This window comes from Schistocerca serialis, unplaced genomic scaffold, assembly GCF_023864345.2.
Source record: "Schistocerca serialis cubense isolate TAMUIC-IGC-003099 unplaced genomic scaffold, iqSchSeri2.2 HiC_scaffold_1393, whole genome shotgun sequence".
Taxonomy (NCBI): Eukaryota; Metazoa; Arthropoda; class Insecta; order Orthoptera; family Acrididae; genus Schistocerca; species Schistocerca serialis.
In genome coordinates this window covers 15,833,179-15,850,940 of record NW_026047617.1, presented here as the reverse complement: position 1 = coordinate 15,850,940, position 17,762 = coordinate 15,833,179, and the positions used below count along the sequence as shown (strand labels likewise).

At 41.1% G+C, this 17,762-nt stretch overlaps 1 protein-coding gene across 3 annotated transcripts in view; it reads right to left on the bottom strand.

Moving 5' to 3' along the window:
- The window catches only part of LOC126442621 (F-box/LRR-repeat protein fbxl-1-like), a 136,628-nt gene that overhangs the window by 96,222 nt on the left and 22,644 nt on the right, over positions 1-17,762 (bottom strand). The window contains exon 2 of one of the 3 annotated variants that reach the window (XM_050090709.1): positions 6,837-7,144. The exons of the other annotated variants lie outside the window; for them this stretch is intronic. Coding sequence (XP_049946666.1) covers positions 6,837-7,144 — 308 coding nt within the window. The remainder of the gene's footprint in view (positions 1-6,836; positions 7,145-17,762) is intronic. 3 annotated transcript variants of the gene reach the window in all.

Sequence of the window (17,762 nt, the reverse complement as noted above, 5' to 3'; positions counted from 1 at the left end):
CTGTGCGACAAATTTTCGCCTCCCAGGGTTAAGCCACCTGCTACACAACCGGCAGGCATAAAGGACAGAAGGAACACTCCTACAAAGACTTTTGTACATCCCTCCAGCCAGCCGACATCAGAGTCTTCGTCTGCCAACCGGAAAGGCTCCGAGAAGTGGAACGGAGGCGGCCGGTCTCCCCTGCGACGCTGTCGCCACGTGATACCCTCACCTGGCCGAACTCTGTGTCACCGGTGTGCACTCTCGGCTGTTTTTCTGCCCTGGAATACGCAGGCCGACAGACGGAGAATGCCGACACTCCTGTAGGCTTCACGGAGTGGGATGTTCCCGCTTCCGTGTCCCGTAGTGACAGGTATACGTAGGCCGGCACTCGGCAGCCGCCGAGGTGACACCCCTCCGTGTTTTCCTCGTCGTGACTCTCCTCCAGTGGAACGTTTGCGTTCTTCGATCCGACGACGACAATTTATGGGTGCTCTTAGAATCACAGTGTCCACTCGTCCTCTGCCTCCGGGAAAACAATATTGCATCCTCACGACCACTTTGAGCTCTCGCATTTCTTTCCAATCTGTTTTGACCTCCTCCCCCTCGTGCAGGAGCCTTGTAGCTCGTACGGGATGATGTTTACAGTCGATCCACCTCTCCGATTACCCATCTCCGAGCTGTTGCAATTTGCCTTTTCTTTCCTCACTTGACCTTTTCCTTCTGTACCATTTATGTCCCTCCGTCATTTGATATCGCCGGGGCAGACTTTCTAGAGTTTATTGGGCAGCTACCTCACCCCATTCTGCTGCTCAGTGACTTTAATGTGCATCGGCCCCTTTGGGGTTCTACCAGAATGTGTCGGAGAGGTGACCTCTCGGCTGACCTTCTCAATCAAATTAACCTCCTCTGCCTTAATGTAGGAGCACCCATGTTCCTTTCAGACTTCACGCACACCTATTCCCATTTGGAGCTATCCTTCTGCACTGACCAGCTCGCCCACTGTCTGAGGCGTACGTTCTCTGACACGTAATCGAGTGACCGTTTTTCCCGTGTAATATCTGTTTGCTGACTCCTATCCCATCTACGTGCACACCCAAATGGCAGCTTACTAAGTCTGACTGGAGGCTCTACTCCTCTCTGGTGACCTTCGACAAACATTGTGCTGACCAGGTAGAGTATCTTGCAGATGTTATCATTACTGTGACACAACATTCCATTCCTCACACTTTCTCTTCACCACGCTGCGCCCCCCGGTCCCTCGGTGGACCGAGGCACGCCGCGACGCAATTTGTGTGTGGACACGTGCCCTCTGCATTTTTAACCATAATCCTACAATGGCAAACTGCATTCATTGTAAACAGTTGTGTGCACAGTGTCATCACCTTCTTCAGGACAGCAAACAATCTAGTTCGGTTTCATTCATTAGCTCTTTTAACATTCCACTCCCTCGCCCACCATGTGGGCCAATCTCTGACAGATCTCTGGGATTTTCGGGCCTGACAGTAGCAGACAATGTCACAGTGGACCCTACTGCTATGTCCGACACCTTGGGCTGCCATTTTCCTGCCTTCTCATCCGTCGGAAATGAGTGGAGGAGGCTCGGGCAGGGCAAGCACTTTCTGCTTAACATGTACGACCGCATCTGGGCAGAGGGCACATTTCCCACAACGGCTCTCGATCTTCCACCATAATCGAGTCCGTCAACATGAGGTGGCGAAGATGAGGTAGCCGAGGAGGTGGAAACGTGGGTTCAACTATGCCAAGACTGCTCAGTAGCTACAACAGGAAAACACAATTAATTAACAGGAGTACAAAATAAGAAAGAAGTTATTACTTAACTTTGCTGCAGTCCATGATCAGTTGGTCATCAATTATAGAAGGCGCGACTAGACTAAGCATCTGTAGAATGACATAATATACATGTCAAAAATCGTGCAGTGATGACTTAATGTCTTGTAATCTCAAATGTCGAATCCGGTGAATTTGAAGACTAACTTGGAATGAAGCAACAAAGACTCGATGGCAGCAATACTGAGCTGCAGATGATGACTAATGTTGGCACTGGCTGACCACTGAGCGCGGCTACGAACTGTAGACTGGCACAACTGCATTACTCTCCTGCTGCACACAAAATGGCCCAGCAGTGCCTCGTGGCAAGCGTAAGTACTGTGACTGGCTGTGTACTCTTTGGCTAACACAGCCATTCTTCTGTGACTGGAATACTCTCTTTCAAATTCTGAAGGTGGCAGGGGTAAAATGTAGGGAGTGAAAGGCTATTTACAATTTGTATAGAAACCAAATGGCAGTTATAAGAGTTGAGGGGCATGAAAGGGAAGTAGTGGTTGGGAAGGGAGTGAAACAGGGTTGTAGCCACTCCCCGATGTTATTCAATCTGTATATTGAGCAAGCAGTGAAGGAAACAAAAGAAAAATTCGGAGTAGGTATTAAAATCCATGGAGAAGAAATAAAATGTTTGAGGTTCGCCGATGACATTGTAATTCTGTCAGAGACAGCAAAGGACTTGGAAGAGCAGTTGAACGGAATGGACAGTGTCTTGAAAGGAGGATATAAGATGAACATCAACAAAAGTAAAACGAGGATACTGGAATGTAGTTGAATTATGTTGTGTGATGCTGAGGGAATTAGATTAGGAACTGAGACACTTAAAGTAGTAAAGGAGTTTTGGTATTTGGGGAGCAAAATAACTGATGATGGTTGAAGTACAGGGGATATAAAATGTAGACTGGCAATGGTAAGGAAAGCATTTCTCAAGAAGAGAAATTTGTTAACATCGAGTATAGATTTAAGTGTCAGGAAGTCGTTTCTGAAAGTATTCGTATGGAGTGTAGCCATGTATAGAAGTGAAACATGGACGATAACTAGTTTGAACAAGAAGAGAATAGAAGCTTTTGAAATGTGGTGCTACAGAAGAATGCTGAAGATTAGATGGGTAGATCACTTAACTGATGAGGAGGTATTGAATAGGACTGGGGAGAAGAGAAATTTGTGGCACAACTTGACCAGAAGAAGGGATCGGTTTGTAGGACATGTTCTGAGGCATCAAGGGATCACCAATTTAGTATTGGAGGGAAGCGTGGAGGGTAAAAATCGTAGAGGGAGACCAAGAGATGAATACACTAAGCAGATTCAGAAGGATGTAAGCTGCAGTAGGTACTGGGAGATGAAGAAGCTCGCACAGGATAGAGTAGCATGGAGAGCTGCATCAAACCAGTCTCAGGACTGAAGACCACAACAACAGCAACAGATGAAATACCATTATTTTGTGTGTGTAATTCTCATTACGTTCAATAAAGAGTTGTTGAAGAAAAAAAAATGTGGTGCATTACCTTCTGGGCAACCCTCGTAAGTCGACGTGGGAGGAATCGTGCAATAGAAGGCAGGACCCAACCTAAAAATAGTACAAATCAATGCAGTCCAACCAGTTTTATTCCAAATACCTTAGTATGGGGGTATGCTGGAATGGTAGAGTGGTGATTCTGAAGCTTAACGATGTTGCTTACTTAGCCTCATAATTGTGTGACACACTACTGATCCTCGTGTTAGCACATTGACGAGATATCTCTGAGGAAGACGGAGGTGAAAAATTGGCTCAGTCAGTCACCCAACACTCCCTATTCCAGTGCTGTCACCCTATCAGGGGCCAGGCCTTCTGTGAAAGCAGCCACGCCATTTACCAGCTCTGTTGCAACCGCTCCACAGCTTTTCATATCAGTACGACTACCAGCCAGCTGTCCACCGGGAGGAACAGCCACTGCCAAACTGTGGCCGAGAGCGAAGTGGACCGCCCTGGGACATGGCGTGCAGCTGAACATAATTTGCTCGATTTCGACGCCTGCATCGTTACCCGGGGCATCTGGGTCCTCCCATTCACTACCAGCCTTTCCGAACTGTGCTCCTGTAACTATCCCAAACTCAACCTACAGTAACATACTGTTCCTGCACTCTGTATCCGACAGTTTCCACTCCCCTACATTCTGTTATCTCCTCTCCATTCCCATCTCCCACCTTCCTTGTTTGCTATTCTCTGCCATTACACCTGCCCACGTTTCCTCGCTCCTCTCCTCGTTTGCTCCTTGTTTTCCCTACCTACCTGTCCCACGACCTCCTAACGCCGCACTCGTCAGCATTCGAGTCCCCACTCACTCCGCTAGGCAGCGTTTGTCTCTCTCTGCACTCGTACACTACCGCCCCTTCCCCTTCCTTGCCCCTCCAGATTGTCGCTCGTATCCCACATCGCAGTCGCATTCCGGCCCGAGAAACTGAAGTCGGTGGTCGTGTCTGCGTGAGGTATGCTTTCTTGTACGTACGAATGGCACGTGTCTCTCTTTTACTGATGATGGCTGTGGCTGAAAGCTTTATATAAATGTCTTTAAATTGTGCTCGTCTGTAACTAAATATGTCTTCTTTACGGTAAGTAGCAATCTGTCTTTTTCTACATTGTCGATATTCCTACCCGGAGTTTCCATTACAACAAATCTTCTTGAGAGAGAAAAGCTCGTATCCAAAAATCGATAGGGATCTAGATATCACCATTCCGGTGAAACTCGGCTCGTCCGCTTCTCACACGATGTCCTGCAAACTGTAAATCGAGGGCAACAGGCAGACTGCAAATTCCTAGATCTGCAGGAAGCATTCGACACGATGCCAAACAGCAGACCGTTAATGAAGGTTCGAGCTCGTAGAATAGGTTCTCAGATAAGTAAGCGTCTCTAAGAGTGTTTACGTAATAGAAAAGTTAGTTAGTTCATTTCGTGTTCCACGGATCATTTTTGCATGATAAATCGTAATCGTCAAACGAGTCTTATTTGATGTTCGCAGTGCAAATTAATTTGTAAATATGGCTATATGCTGAACATTTATAAGTTTTTTTTATTATGTATTAAATATACAGATGTGAGTTAGTAATTCTTACCCACAACATTTTACATGTTACAATAATGGAAATTCTTGTACAGAACAGGAGTTGTCAAGTAGAAAGTTTTTTAATTTGTTTTCAAATTTTACTTGGCTGCCTGTCAGACATTTTATGTCCTTGTGTAAGTGATCAAAAATGTTAGTTGCAGCACTGTGCACCCCTTTTTGTGCAAAAGACAACCTTAATGTGGAGTGATGAATGTCATTTCTCCTTCTCCTATTGTAATTTTGTACATCATTGCTCCTTTCAAACTGTAGTGTATTATTTACAACAAACTTCATGAGGGGATAAATACACTGGGAAGCAGTAGTCAGAACTCCTTAAACAGATGTCTACAAGTTGATCACAGGTGAGCAACACATATTATTCTTACAGCCCTTTTTGAGTTATGATGACTTTCTTTTTTAAAGATGAGTTATCCCAGAAAATTATTTCATATGACGTTGTAGAATTAAAATATACAAAATGTCAGCTTACTGTTTTGTCTTTCCGTGGGATTTTCAATGTTTCTAAGCGCAAATGTGGGTGAACTAAGTTGTTTCAGGAATTCCAAAATTTGTTTTTTCCAATTTAAATCCTCATCAATGAGGACAGTGAATGTTCCTCACAGAGAAAGTAACCATCAGGATTTCCCCAGGGAAGTGTGCTAGGACCACTCTTGTCCTCTGTACATCTATTTACACAAATGACCAGACAGATAGGGTGAACAGCAACAATTTTCTGACAATCTCAGTCGGTCCGTTGCAATTAGGGGACATCGGCTAGTATATACTTTTCAATGTCAATAAACCTTACCGACAGCTGTACACTTTAAGATATTTTATTTTATTTTGAAAGCAACCAGTTTCGGCAATTCATGTTCGTGTTGCCATCTTCAGGCCCCGTACGCTATACAATAAGTTCTGCACGGTTCACAGAAGAGTTTCTGTGAAGTCTGGAAGGTAGGAGACGAGGTAATGGCAGAACTGAGGCTGTGAGGATGGCTCATGAGTCGTGCTCGGGTAGCTCAGACGGTAGAGCACTTGCCCGAGTTCGTGTCTCTGTCTGGCACACAGTTTTAATCTGCCAGGAAGTTTCATACAATAAGTTCATTGACACTGAAAATTTTCTGATGCTGTAGTTTATGGAAAGTGTCATCTTTGAGTGATTGTAGGAAGATTCAGGACGTCTTAGACAGAGTTTCTATTTTATGAGATGGATGGCAGCTTGCTCTAAATGTGGGGAAATGTAAGTTAATAAAAATGACTACGAAAAACAATTCTGTAATGTCTGAATACAGTATTAGTGGTGTGTGGCCTGACAGAACATCTAGGCATAATGTAGCAAAGTGATAGGAAATGGAATGAGTATGTAAAGAGAAGGCAAGTGGTTGACTTTAGTTCTTTGGGAGAATTTTATGGAAATGTAGCTTAGCTATAAAGAAGTCTGCAAATAGAATACTTGCGTTTTGAATGCTGCTCAAGTGTTTGGAATCCATACCAGATTGGATTAAAGGAATACATGCAATTATTTCAGATTTGAAATCTGTTACAGGTTTGATCAACGCGTATCGCAGAAATACTCTGAGAACTGAAATCCGAATGCCTGTAGGGAAGAAAATATCATTTTTGTGAAGCACTATTGAGAATATTTAGATAACTGGCATTTGTGACAGACTGCAGAACGATTCTACAGCAAGCGACATACGTATCACATAATGACCACAAAGGTAAGGTAAGAGAAATCGGCACTGGTACAGAGGAGAACAGATAGCCACTTTTCAGCTTGCTCCATTTACAAGTGTAGCAGGAAAGATAGTGACTAGAGGTGGTAAAAGGTATCCTCCGCCACGCACCGTACACTGGCTCGTGGAGTATTTTACGTCTGTGTGAATTTAGGTGACGTACCAGAACGCGGAGAAAGATGCCGACAGACTCACCTCTTCCCCGCCATGGTCCAGCGCACGGTGGCAGAAGTGAGTGTGTCCCTCTTGGCCTTCACGAAGTACTCGACGTCCTCCAGTGGGTGGTAGTCACAGCTGAGGTTTATCTCCCGCAACTTCGAGCAGGTGTCTGCCAGGAAGCGCAGCACCACGGGCCCCGCACCTCTCCGATTCTCGAACACTTCCAGGCTCTGCAAGTGTTCCAGGCGCGACACCAACTCCGCGTACTGTCGGTCGGCCAGTAAGTTGTTGGCGATTATCAGCTTCTCTATCTTCGGACACTTCTCAAATATGTACTTCAGGAGCTGCAGGGAGAACAAATTGCAGTGTATTTGTTAGTACATCAGTATTTTCCATAGATTACATCTCATTATGGGATGTAACTATTCATTTACTATTGTCATATTTCATACACTGAAACCAACCTTCTCAATACCAGTATTGCTATTAATATTCTCTACGAATTTATACAGCTGCATTCTCGTTAATGTGAAAATGAGTGTAAGAACACCATCTACATCCACACTCAGCAAACCGCAGTGAAGTTGGAGCGTGCCGGGACATGTATCATGTATTAGTGCCACTTAAAGTTCATGTCACAACTGGATGAACCGGTTTTGAAACATTTCCTCACCCAGTAGATAGTGCGCAGTGTTCTCGACCTACCTTGCTTTGCTTATTCAATATTGTCTTCCCGGTAGCTGCGTCTGTCTCACCTAAATCACACTGAAATTAAGAAGCCAGGATCCTAGGTTAAGTTTTCCAAAATCAAAAGTCAAGATCGTATTCACTGTAGAACATTTATGTCAACCACAGTGTGATTTATTTGTTATCACTCGCACACACAATATTCATGTGACCAGGCCTCTTACACTTAATCGTCAAGTTAATATATCATACTTTATAATTTCCCAGGGTTAAAATGATCCTTTCTAATTGGTTTTGAAGTTAACTATAGGGTTTTATTACTTAAATAACATGAGTGAGCTGTATCAATTTAAATACAGGGAACTAACTTATGCATCCGCCGTGGGAATTCCTGACTTATAACCATGGCACCTCTTGAACAATAATTTTTACATATTCAAATTTACTTAATTCTTAATTAATGCACTTACAAAGTTGAGACTGGAGTCATTTTACGAAGAAAATATAGGTAGCAAAAGTATCAAAACAGATCTCGGAATTATACAGTAGTTTGGTCCCAATTGGCACTTAAAGTCATACAGGCTGCAGATTTCAAGTCTTAATATCTATTTAATTAATAGACTTTAGGTTAATTTAAACACTTTGCTGGAATCAGTAAAATTTAGGCTTTCTTTTGGATGCAGTCTTCTAGCTGAATTCGATCTATTAGCTCACTCGAATTTTATTTAATATGTATTGCACAATATATGTCATTGTTCATAACTGTTAATATGATGCATTTCCAATAAAACTAATTAGCTCATTACTTTCAGAATGGACATTAGAATGTACTGAAATAATAGATTTTACAAGGGGAATTTTATTTAAACTATTTCTGAATTCTGTACGATGAGGCTGAACGTCACAGAATCTGTAGTCGGAATCTGAGTAGTGAAAATGAAAAAAAATACAAGTTCATTGCTTAACTAAGTTACTAAAGCTGTGTAAAACCAAAACAGGATATCAGTGGGCAACCCTGCTTCATTACAAAGTGAGTGGAAGAGGGGATGACCCACTGTGTCATCTATTAGGGTTTCTTTCCATTCCATTCATGTACGGAGCACAGGAAGAATGATTGTTTGAATGCCCCTCTGCATGCTGTAAATAACCTTCTCTTGTTCTCACAATCCTTATGTGAGCAATATATATAAGGGGATGTAGTATATTTATAGAATTATCATTACAAGCATGTTCTTGAAGATTTTAACAGGCTTTCTCAAGATATATGTAAACTATACGAGTTGGTCGACGTTCAGAAGCAGTCGGAAATTACCACGACTACTGACAAACGATTGACAGCTGCTGCGAATTGGTGTGTCGGAAGAACTCCCGAGAGTCGTGTACCTGTGATACCTCTACCAGAGGTACCTCTTCTCCTGTGGATCCTGCCTCCTCTGCAGAAAGTACAGGATCTGTCATTACCTGTCCAACTGACTTTGCGTGGCTTGTACAGGGCGGATGGTGACCGAGGAGGACTCAGACTGTCGTACCGATCCCCCTAACCGACAAGTTTGAAGTGCCGTCTTTCACTGAAACTGAGCCAGTGGGACCCACTACACCTGTTGTGGGGAAACCTGTTTTGTCCAGTGTCGGGAGGAAGCAAACGCAAAAGGGTAGGGGTCAATTAATCATCAGCACTTTGAATGTACGGTGAATGGTGGTATCCCTCAGGGAAATGGCAGCAAGGGACGGGAAAGAACATCAGGTGCACTCAGTGCCTGGGGGCGGGCCTCATTCAACATGTTGAACGGGCTGTTCCAGGAGTCATTGAAAGAATAAGTTGCAGCCAACTACAGACTGTGGCACACATTGGAACAAATGATGTCTGTCATCTGGGCTCTGAAATCATTCTTGTGTCATTCCGACAACTGGCAGAGAAGGTTGAGAGGACCAGCATTGTGCGTGGAGTTTCAATGAAGCTCACAATTTGCAGCATTGTCCCCGGAAGTGATGGTGGCCCTTTGGTTATGAGTAGAGTGGAAGGACTGAACCAGAGAATTCAAAAATGTGTGACAAACTAGGCTACAACTTCCTGGACTTGCACCATAGGGTTGAGAACTGTAGGGACTCCCTAAGTAGGTCAGGCATGCACTACACATCAGAGGTAACTCACTGTGTGTGGGATTCACACAAGGGTTTCTCAGGTTAGGCGACTCTCCATCCAATCCAGATAACAATAGATGTAGGAAACCCAGAAGTATCAGTGTAAGATCGAAAGAAATGTCTCCCACAGGTGAGAGTATTGAAATCCTAATGGTTAACTGTACAATACAAGAAGAATGGGCAGCTTTGAGAGATGAAATAGTGGAGGCAGCAGAGGATCAAGTAGGTAAAAATATGAGGGCTAGCAGAAATCCTTGAGTAACTCAGCAGTTATTGAATTTAACTGATGAAAGAAGAAAATATAAAAATGCCATAAATGAAGCAGGCAAAAAGAAATACGAACATCTCAAAAATGAGATCGACAGGGAGGGCAAAATGCTTATGCAGGGATGGCTAGAGGTCAACTGTAAAGATGAGCGCAGATGGAAAACCAGCCCTAAGCAAAGAAGGAAATGCAGAAAGGTGGAAGGAGTATATTGAGGGTATATACAAGGGTAATGTACTTGAGGGTAATATTATGGAAATGCAAGATGACATAGATGAAAACGAAATGGGAGATATGATACGGCTGAAGAATTTGACAGAGCATTGAAAGACCTAAGTCAAAACAAGGCCTGGGAAGTAGACAACACTCCACAACACTCAGCCATGTGAGAGCCTGTCATGGCAAAACTATTCCATCTGGTGAGAAAGATGTACGAGACAGGTGAAATACCCTTAGACTTCAAGAAGAATACAATAATTTCAATCCCAAAGAAAGCAGGTGTTGATAGATGTGAAAATTACCAAACTATCGGTTTAATACGTCACGGTTGCAAAATACTAACACGATTTTTTTGCAGACGAATGGAAGAACTGGTAGAAGCCGAGTCACCGAAGATCAATTTGGATTCTGTAGAAATGTTGAAAAATGTGAGGCAATACTGGCCCTACAACTTGGAAGATGGGTTAAGGAAAGGCAAACCTATGTTTCTAGCATTTGTAAACTCAGAAAAAGCTTTTGACAATGTTGACTGGAATAATCTTGTTCAAATACTGAAGGTAGCAGGTGTTATTTACAGGGAGCGAAAAACTATTTACAACTTGTACAGAAACCAGATTGCAATTATAAGAGTCAAAGGGCATGAAAGGGAAGCAGCAGTTGAGAAGGGAGTGAGACAGGGTTGTAGCCTATCCCTGATATTATTTAATCTGTATATTGAGCAAGCAGTAAAGGAAACAAAAGAAAATTTGGAGAAAGAATTAAAATTTATGGAGAAGAAATAAAACCTTTGAGGTTTGCCGATGACATTGTAATTCTCTCAAAGACAGCAAAGGACCTGGAAGAGCAGCTGAACAGAATGGACAATGTCTTGAAAGAAGGAAATGAGATTAATGTTGTAAGGGATCTGTGATCCCATGAACACAGATACTAGTATCCGACACCCAGGTCAATAGTAGACAGGAGTCGATTGTCGAGCGCTGCAGGAGGCAGTGAGAGGAGTGTCGAGTGAGCGGCAGTACTGAGAAGATGGGCAAGAAGGGTGGTCGAGCCGAGTATGGTGTCAATGGCGGATGTGCCGAATGAGGAGTAAATTGTAAATTCACGGAAGTGTAACAAATGAGCGCATCCCCATTATCGTTGTGGGGTTGACCCTCATCAATACCGATTTGTGAGTGATATAAAACCGAAAGTGACAAGTGCCGAATTTTGTGTTTCGCATGAACCGCGTCTGCCAGTAACTATAAAATAAATAAAATAAATTAAAAAAAAATGTTATTTTAAATATGTTAATTATTCTATCTGTATGATGGTGATTGTGATTGCAATTGTATTTGCTTATCTGGAACGTGGACGTTTAATTATTCGTTATCAGACGCTTGACAATGGCTTTTTCGTAAAGGCAATGTTACTCGTAGTTGACCGTGAAATAAAACTGAATAATCGGACTTCGTAATTAAATCGTTTCCAAAGACTGCTGCGGTAGGTGCGGACTCATAATCTAAATCTCAATATTACAATAATTTGCCAGCCATGCCAATACGTCGTACAGAGGTGATTGTCTACTAAACATAAAAAAGTTACACAGTTAGTTAAATCAGATATATTCAATGAATAAGCCTACAGTTCATAATCCTACTTACTTTTATAAATATAAATTCTTTACAGAATCGAGTGCCTAGTGTGGTTGCAACTCGCAGTATTCTTCTATAACATGAAATATGGCGGTGTGCCAGACAATAAAATAAAATACGTGCTTCTCGCACCACTTCAACCAGAGCTCTCTCTTTCTTAATCAAACATAAGAGTAACGTAATTGTGCTTTTGTTTTATCAGTGACACAGTGCTGCAGTTGTGTGCCATAGGCTTTATTTATTTGTCACTGATTATTTATTTAATTAATATTTCGCGTTTCCGAGGAAACTCACGCTCGGCATGCAAATGTGCCTTTATATTGCCCCCTGAATTGCGAGGCGAAAGGACACACCTGCAGGTGAGCAATTCACTTAAAGGCACAAGAAAATCTAAGTTATCTACAACTATTTACATGACTTACATTACACATTATACACATTATATACAAAATTTGAATGACGCGGGTGCGCCGTAAAAGTTCTAATGTTGGCAGATAGAGTGCGCGCATGCGCAGAAGCGTCTGTGTAACTGCGGCACTGCCGTTATATCGTACAGTTAGATCACGCGGCACAGTATTGCAGATCATATTGTTCGTGTGCGCGCGTTTTTCAGTCGTCAACCAAGATTACATATGAAGACTACATTCTATGACAGGTAACTTAGTTTTAAATTTACAATATTTGTTATAACACAATACAACTTAGATTGTTGAATGTTCTTAGTTACATAGTATTGTTTTGAAATACTTCAAAGAAAAATGTCCGTATTTTTCAGGTGCGTTGACCTATACACATCGTGTCGTTATTACAGTTCATATCCATCCGCTGCACAATAATTTTTTACAGGTTAGTATCGTCGTGGTAAAGTTTTTTGATCACAGTAACATCATTGTATAACAACGTGATTAATACATAAGCGTGTCCATTTCTCATTTCCATTATAGTCGTAGTGATGCAGTTCGTTGTGACTAAAAGCATTGCTTATTACAGATCAGACGTGACCCGTCGAGTAATTGGTCCACGTGCAGTTCGTTTTTTACATTCCGTGGAAGCTTGGTTGCAGAACCTCGGACGGCACATAGCTGGCATCGATCCTTGGACAATCCAGGTAAGAGTGTCCGTCACATTTCGAGAACATTTCATTCCCTGAAGTTCCAACCAAAATTCTTCCACCCGTCGTGTTGTTTTCTGGACAGGCACTTTGTGTCCATTTAATCCAGTTAACATCTTGAAGTTGGGTACTGTAGTAATATCACTAGACGATGCACGAATTATGCACTTCACATTTTCAGTTTTTTTTTTTTTTTTTGCTGAATATAGCTCACTTAAATGTTCGTAGTTATTAATCAAGGAAATCGTTCATCGCGTTCACATAGATATGCTGCATAATAAACGGCATTAACAGTTTCTTTCACATAGGTTTCCGCGTAGTTGCAGAGTTAGTAATGTTCGTTAATGTCCGTAAACAGTGGTTCACTATGCAATGTCTTTTTGGCACTCGTTTTGTTCAAATTTTTACATAGTAACCGTTACACTATACATCAGTTAAAAAAATAAGTAATTATACATACACACGTCACATATTTTCTTAGCATAAACATAATATAGTTGCACATAAACATGTTTACATCATCATTACATCGCTATAGGTTATTACATTGTGTCACATTTGATTACATGAATTGCAGATATTTACATCCTCTTTAGCAGTTTTGCTGGGATATTATCAATGTTTTTTGTGATGTCATCTGAAATTAAGATAGGTTAGACACAACATTCATTACATCAGTGGGCAAGACCAGGCGTTTTCACTACTCAATAAATATTCAAAATAGTAAGAGAGAGAAAATGTTCGATTCCTCGCGTTTTGTGCGTGTGTGTAGAGTGTCTGTGTGGCCTTGACTACTGATAGATGCTTTTCGTGTTGAGAGATGTGCGTCTAATCTATTTCTCAAAGTAAAAGATCGCTTCACAGATGACGTCTGTCAGTTCGTCAGATGTCACACCAAGTCAGTGGTACCTTCAGTAACAAATGTTCCGTGAAAAATTAATATGTCATCCACCGCTACGTAATCATAAATTTTACTTTAATATTCCGTCTTTCAGGTGGAGGCGCGCGCTGAAAGAAGAGTTCTTCTGTCTTCAACTGCGTCACTGGAACCGCTGAAATGAAAATTTCTATACTACTTATTATCTGTGTTGTAACAACAGAGTTTTTCGAGTTGCTTAGCAATATTTTGATGGGTATGACTTTGACATTATTCAGCATGAAATGCTCTAAGATCTCGGTGTGCGTATAGCCCAATAATTTTGTTAGTTCTAGGATGTTGTAACAGATACGCACCAGGATGCGGTATGTTAACAATTATATAAGGTCCTTCATATAGCAGACGCCACTTAGCGTTGCGTCGTTTGAGTGCTACAGATTTATGATGAGTACGAAGTAGTACAAGCATTCCTACCTCGAATTTTTGTTTTCTTTTTATTATGTTTCTGTGATGTTTGTTTCGTAACCCTACATGACTTATTACCTAGTGCAGTAGTTATTTTACAGTTTTGGGCAGGAAACTCAGGCACAGGTTCCAATTCACACATCTTGTTATAGAAATTAAAAGACAAAACGCTCACAGCTGCACCTGTATCTAGGATAATAGTAGTTGGAATCCCACCTACTACACCAGTAGTAGATGCTAAAACAATTTCATTTGTGTTTAAACGATATTGTGTACTGTCTTGTAAAAGTTCATCTGATATATTGTTATTGTGGTTGTATCTTATAAATAAAACAGGTAGTTTTTGTTTAGAATTACTCGGCATATCATTATTCTGTTGTTCAAGTGTGGTGTCGAATAACTGATTAACATTGAAGTCGCTCCCCAAGAATTCTTCAGCCACGACCTGGGGCAAAGTAGTGACTGTTTCTAGTTTGTTGGATTATCATTTGTACTAGGTACTGACACAGATTGAGGTTGTGCATCAGGTGTCATTTCTATTATATTCACATTCGGATATTGCCTATTATGATCTCCAAACTTTTGCGGTTGTTGTTGCTGTTGCGCATTATAACTTACCTGTCGGTCATAAGGTATGCTCCAATTTTGACCTGGTGGCTGCTGTGGTAAAGCAGAGTTTGAATGAAAGTACTGATCGTTAAGAGTCCAACCTTGATGCTGTCTTGGCTCGTAGTTATTATTATTTCTATTTCTGTTTGTGTTTTTGTTATTACCTTTGTATCCATTGTTACCATTGTAGTTATTACCGTGGTGCCTTTTGTATGGATTGCCGCATGAAATGTTATTACTGTTGTAACTATTGTTTGTATTGGAATACGCGTGTTGATTTTGATTTCCGTACTGAGACGGCATGTGAGTTTGCTGTTTTTGTTGTACCGCGTATCCAACTGTGGGCGCGCCAGAATTGTGTTGGCAAGCCTGCATGTTTTGCATACCACTAGTGTAAACATTGTGGCTGCTGTTTTGCCGCGCGAAGCGCTGATCTTCAAGTAACATGTCAACCGAATCTAAAGCTGTTAAAAAATAATCTGAATCGTCATCCGGGATATGTAGAAGTTTTTCCTTAATGTTGAAAGGCAATTTGGCCTTCAACGCTCGGAGTATATCACGCGTTGCGACTGGTTCGTCTAAAAAATGTCCCATGTTCAAGTATTTTTCAAAATATCTGCGTAAGTTACCATTTTTACTGTTAAAAGTTTCAGGTTCTAAAATTTGTCTTCTGAGTCGCTCCTGGACGGATTGCGACCAGAATTTGTTCAGAAAAGCACGCTCAAACTCACTGTACGTGGTACATACGTCAGCTTGACTGTATGCCCAGACAGCTGCATCGCCTTGGATGTAACCGACTATATATGAAATCTTTTTCCGGTCACTCCAAGTGCGTGGAAATGCGTTACTAAAAGATTTAAGAAAAATCACCGGATGAATGGTTCGTTTTTCTGGGATAAAAATCTGAAATTGCCTGTGTTTCATTAAGCTTTCATCTTCCTTCGCATTGTGATATGGATTTATTCCACTGTAATTACTGGTATGTTCAGCTGGCGAGTAATTACGATAATGTTGCTGTGGTTTACCATGATAATAGCTTGTGTTTGTGTTTCCACATCGTGGTATGTGTTGTAGTCGTGGTGTGTTTTGTTCTTGTGTATTTGTCGTGTGCGGAATGTGTGTATCATACTCGAATGTATATTGGTTTCTGAACTGTACATTTTGACTGATATTTTCGTTACATTCAGACTGTAGTTGATCGGTGAATTGTCTCATGGGTGCAGTGACGGATTGTACTGCGTCACTGATCAGCTGTTTGTTATTAGTAATGTATTGCGCTACGGAGTCGTGCACAATTGTTGGTAAATTTTCACGTAAGCATCTATCAAAATGTTTGTCTTTGTTCTCAACCCAATCATGAAATTCTTTATTAATATTTTGAAAATGAGCTGTGGCATCTGATTGTAAGATGTCAGTCAGGTGTTGTTCAACATTGTCAAATTTATTCTGCACGTCAGTAATTCGTTTTTCAAGATTGTCATGTACTGAAGGATATGTTTGAATTTGTTCAGTAAGAACTTCACACGTGACATTAAGGTTTTTTACTTGTGTCTGTAAAAGTGCTACGTCAGTTGTAGTCTTTTCTTGTCTCATATTGAGCTGGGAAAATTTAGTACTGAGTTCGGTCATCTGTTTGGTCAGTGTGGCGTCTATAAGTTCCACACGTTTACACAAAGTGTCATTACCTATCTTGATTGCTATGAGATCAGATTTGATTTCGTCATTTTGTGTTTTTAACTGTTCATTTTGTGTCTCTAATTGTGCCTTTAAGGTTGCCATGTTTTCGGCGTTTTGTTTCATTAGCATTTGTAACATGTCGGCAATGTTTACCGTTTGCAAGGTCTCTGCCCCCGCCGCGTCATTAGACGTGACGTCATGCATTAACATGGACTCTGATTGAGATTTTGAAATTTTTGTAGTGGACGGCCTATCGTCAAAATTTTCGTCAACACTTGCGTCAATGTTTGATGAATCGTCACTACCGGTTGCTGTCATAAAGTCATTTTCTAACACTTGTCTCACGTCCGAGTCGGATTGCGTCTGAATAGTACGTCCTTGCTGTTCCATTTTTGCGTATTGTTTTCTAGTTATTACCATGCCACACGTGATATATGTTTCAAGAAAATTTTTGACACTGATTTTAAAATAAAATGTAGTTGAGCATGAATCGCTCGTAGCAACAATGGCTGTCTTTTAATTTAAAAATATAAACTGAATTTGAGATTATTGGTAATGGCTGCTGGCCATGTTACATGATATCGTACAGAAGTCGGCCATATTGTACACTCACGTATTGGTATTGTTGCATACGTTATTGTTTAGGGAAAAGTACTGAGAATGAAATTTATCACTGAAACTGTTATGCAGAAAAGAAACACTACAGAATTTACTGAAAAGCTAATACACTGAATTATACGTCTGGTCAAGCCTACCAATGCAAAGATGCTGCGTCTTACCTTATTTTGCTGGAAGTTTCATTGCGTCTTCCCGCAAAATTTCAGAATTGGAAAATATCTTCAGATTTTGTTACCTCTCATACATTGACGTCCAGGTCCAGAAAGTTGATTTTTTACATGAAACAAAGAGAACAATGTAACAAATGACAAAATAACAAGTCGTGTCACGGTCGCCAATATAAAATAAATAAAATAAATTTAAAAAAAATGTTATTTTAAATATGTTAATTATTCTATCTGTATGATGGTGATTGTGATTGCAATTGTATTTGCTTATCTGGAACGTGGACGTTTAATTATTCGTTATCAGACGCTTGACAATGGCTTTTTCGTAAAGGCAATGTTACTCGTAGTTGACCGTGAAATAAAACTGAATAATCGGACTTCGTAATTAAATCGTTTCCAAAGACTGCTGCGGTAGGTGCAGACTCATAATCTAAATCTCAATATTACAATAATTTGCCAGCCATGCCAATACGTCGTACAGAGGTGATTGTCTA